A 2599-nucleotide genomic window follows, 5' to 3' on the forward strand; every position below is an offset into this window, starting at 1 on the left:
TAATGCTACCCTATATTTTCTTTTTGATAAGCAACATTTTTCATTTAAAAATATGTCCTGAACATTACTTCATGTCACTAAATATCCTACAAAAAAACATCAATACCATTTATTATATTAATATACCTATACCTAATTTCATATAACCAGTCAACTAAGGGAAAGTTAGATGGAACATTAAAGGTTAAAAGAAGACTTTCAGGGGGAAAAAAAAGCACAAACCCTACCAGACTGGTGACAATCTTATGGTATGCAGTACAAAAACAGAGTTGATCTAGATCCAGATTTCCATTTCCTATTCTGAATCATGAGTTTTTAGAAACTCTCTGTTTTGGTCAGGTGAGTTTGAATGACTTGTCTCAGAGTTGATTACAAATTTCTAAATACCACTCTCACCTATGGTTACCATGTCTGCTTCCCTATTAACCTAAAATAATTTAAATAAAAAACAATTCAAGCATTGCTGTTTTGTATCACCAAAATAACTGAAGCATTTTATAGTATATAGAGTTTTACCTTAGCTCTCAAATTTGTCATCTTTCACTAATTATGTGAGAACATTTAAAAGAAGAATTGAACCCTGCTTAAACCCTCAGCCACTTAGTAACTCTTATATTTTTTCATTATTTAGAAAAAATTTAAGTAGATGGTAAGTGTTTAAAATAGTATTCTCCATCTGATTCAAATTGCAATTTTTGTTGGGTAAACTTTTCCAATTATAATTTTGGTGTATTTAACTTTATTTTTTCACTATAAATCAATTTTCTTAAAGATCTGGGTATTAGATGTGCTCATACCTGCAATAATCATGCTTTTTTATCTTTATGTCTCATCAATGGATCTCAAGTTGCATCAGCTATTTCTAACATTTGCCATCTCTACTAGACCCAGGTTTAAGACTGGGTTTATGTGTATCCCAGTATTTGTGCATCTTTTATATTCTTTGGCTTTAACTCCAAGTATGCAGTCATGAGAACTGGAAGAAAAATCATGGGACAAGTGGAAATGGTCTCTAACCACTTAATCTTTCTTGGAGCACAGACTCAAGGCTAGACAGACAGGGAGACACAGAACAGGGCAAGACTAGGGTTGATGAGACCGAATGTACTGAGACAGACTGTGTAAAACAAGGATCTGGAGGGTGCTGGATAACTGGACGGATAGGTGATGGATGGATGAATAGATGATGAATGGATGGGTAGATGGATGGATGAATGTATGTGGATAGATGGAGAGTGAGTGCATGGATAGATGATGAAAGAACAAACAGATGATGAATGGCTAATGAATGGATGATGGATGGACAAATGGATGCATGAGTATATATGGATCGATGGACAAACAGATGGAAAAATGACAGAATGGATATATAAATACAGATAGATGGACAGAATGAACATGGTGAGTCTAGGAGAGGAGAGGAGCCAGGAAGACACAATGAAAAGACACAACAGAGAAGAGAGTGGGGTGTGTGGGAGACACAGTAACAGGATGAGAGCGCTAGGAACTGTGGGAAATTCCGGAGGGAAATTATACGCTAGGGACATGAGTAACGTAGAGGGCTGGGACCAGGGACACAGAAATAAAAAAATGAGTTGAAACTGGGAAAGACAGTTTGGTAAAGGAAAAGAAAGGAACGGTAAAGGAGAGAGGAAAGGACACACTAGGAAGACAGGCAGAGGATGGAGGTGGGACTGGAAAAAGGCAGGTCTTACCCGAGCTGTTGGGGACACTGGGAGCAGAGTGGGGTGGATTCCCACGAGGCCGCGGCTCCTGATAAGGGGGTGGCTCTCGGGGGCCTGGGCGGTTGTTGATGAGGATGGTATCCCCGGGGACAGAGAGATGAACCGTCAGCTCCTCTTCTAATACCCTACGCTCGGCCTTGTCGTGGGGAACAGGAAACATTAAGCGCAGCTACTGCTCAGCTGTTTGTTAAATGCTCTACACGTGTGCCCTCCTTCAGGCCTCACTACAGGCCTGTATTGTGTCTACTATTACTCCATCTCACCGGCAAAGAAACAGGCTTCAGTGCATTTAAGTCCCACAATGTGGTTCCAACCCAAATCCTACCAGTTCATAACTATCAACTTTAACGCGTTATCACCACCACTGGACTCTCGCCCAGAAGATGTGGGCAGGGGTGGTGGTGTGCCCCACTTCTTCCAGTCGCCCCTCTAGCTCCACTCGCCACCTTTTCCCACTGGGCTTCTGCCCCAAGAGGTTGATGTGTGGGCCACATCAGCGGGCTGGGTCTGGGTTGGCCAGAGAGGGTCCCCAGCAGGAGTCTGGAGAACAGGCAGGAAGTGAGATCAGGGAGTTTAGCCTCCCAGCCTCACCCCAAGGGATGGACCCAGGTGAGCCGCCTCCCGGCACCCATGTCCATTGCCTGACTCAGGCGCCCTGTCCACACTCCTCCTAGATTCCTCCTGGGTTCCCGTCACTGCCTCTTCCTCTCACCCACAGGCCCAGGGATAAGGGCAGCACTGTGGTGAGCAGGCCCTAGGAACTGCACTGCTTCTGATTTACATACCCCCTGCCCAAGTCTCTCGATGTGGGCTTCTTACTAAGCCTCCCTCTAATTATTCTCATTCGACTGCGC

General features: G+C 43.6%; 1 protein-coding gene across 1 annotated transcript in view; it reads right to left on the reverse strand.

The window, feature by feature from the left end:
- Window positions 1–1020: 1020 nt before the first annotated feature.
- Window positions 1021–2599, reverse strand: part of LOC104994568 (epithelial discoidin domain-containing receptor 1-like) — an 11316-nt gene continuing 9737 nt past the window's right edge. Inside the window, exons 7-8 of the mRNA XM_010848197.1 lie at window positions 1716–1881; window positions 1021–1049 (exon numbers count right to left, since the gene is read on the reverse strand). Of these exons, the coding sequence (XP_010846499.1) occupies window positions 1021–1049; window positions 1716–1881 (195 nt within the window). The remainder of the gene's footprint in view (window positions 1050–1715; window positions 1882–2599) is intronic.

Source organism: Bison bison, unplaced genomic scaffold (assembly GCF_000754665.1).
Source record: "Bison bison bison isolate TAMUID 2011002044 unplaced genomic scaffold, Bison_UMD1.0 scf7180017864260, whole genome shotgun sequence".
Classification (NCBI taxonomy): Eukaryota; Metazoa; Chordata; class Mammalia; order Artiodactyla; family Bovidae; genus Bison; species Bison bison.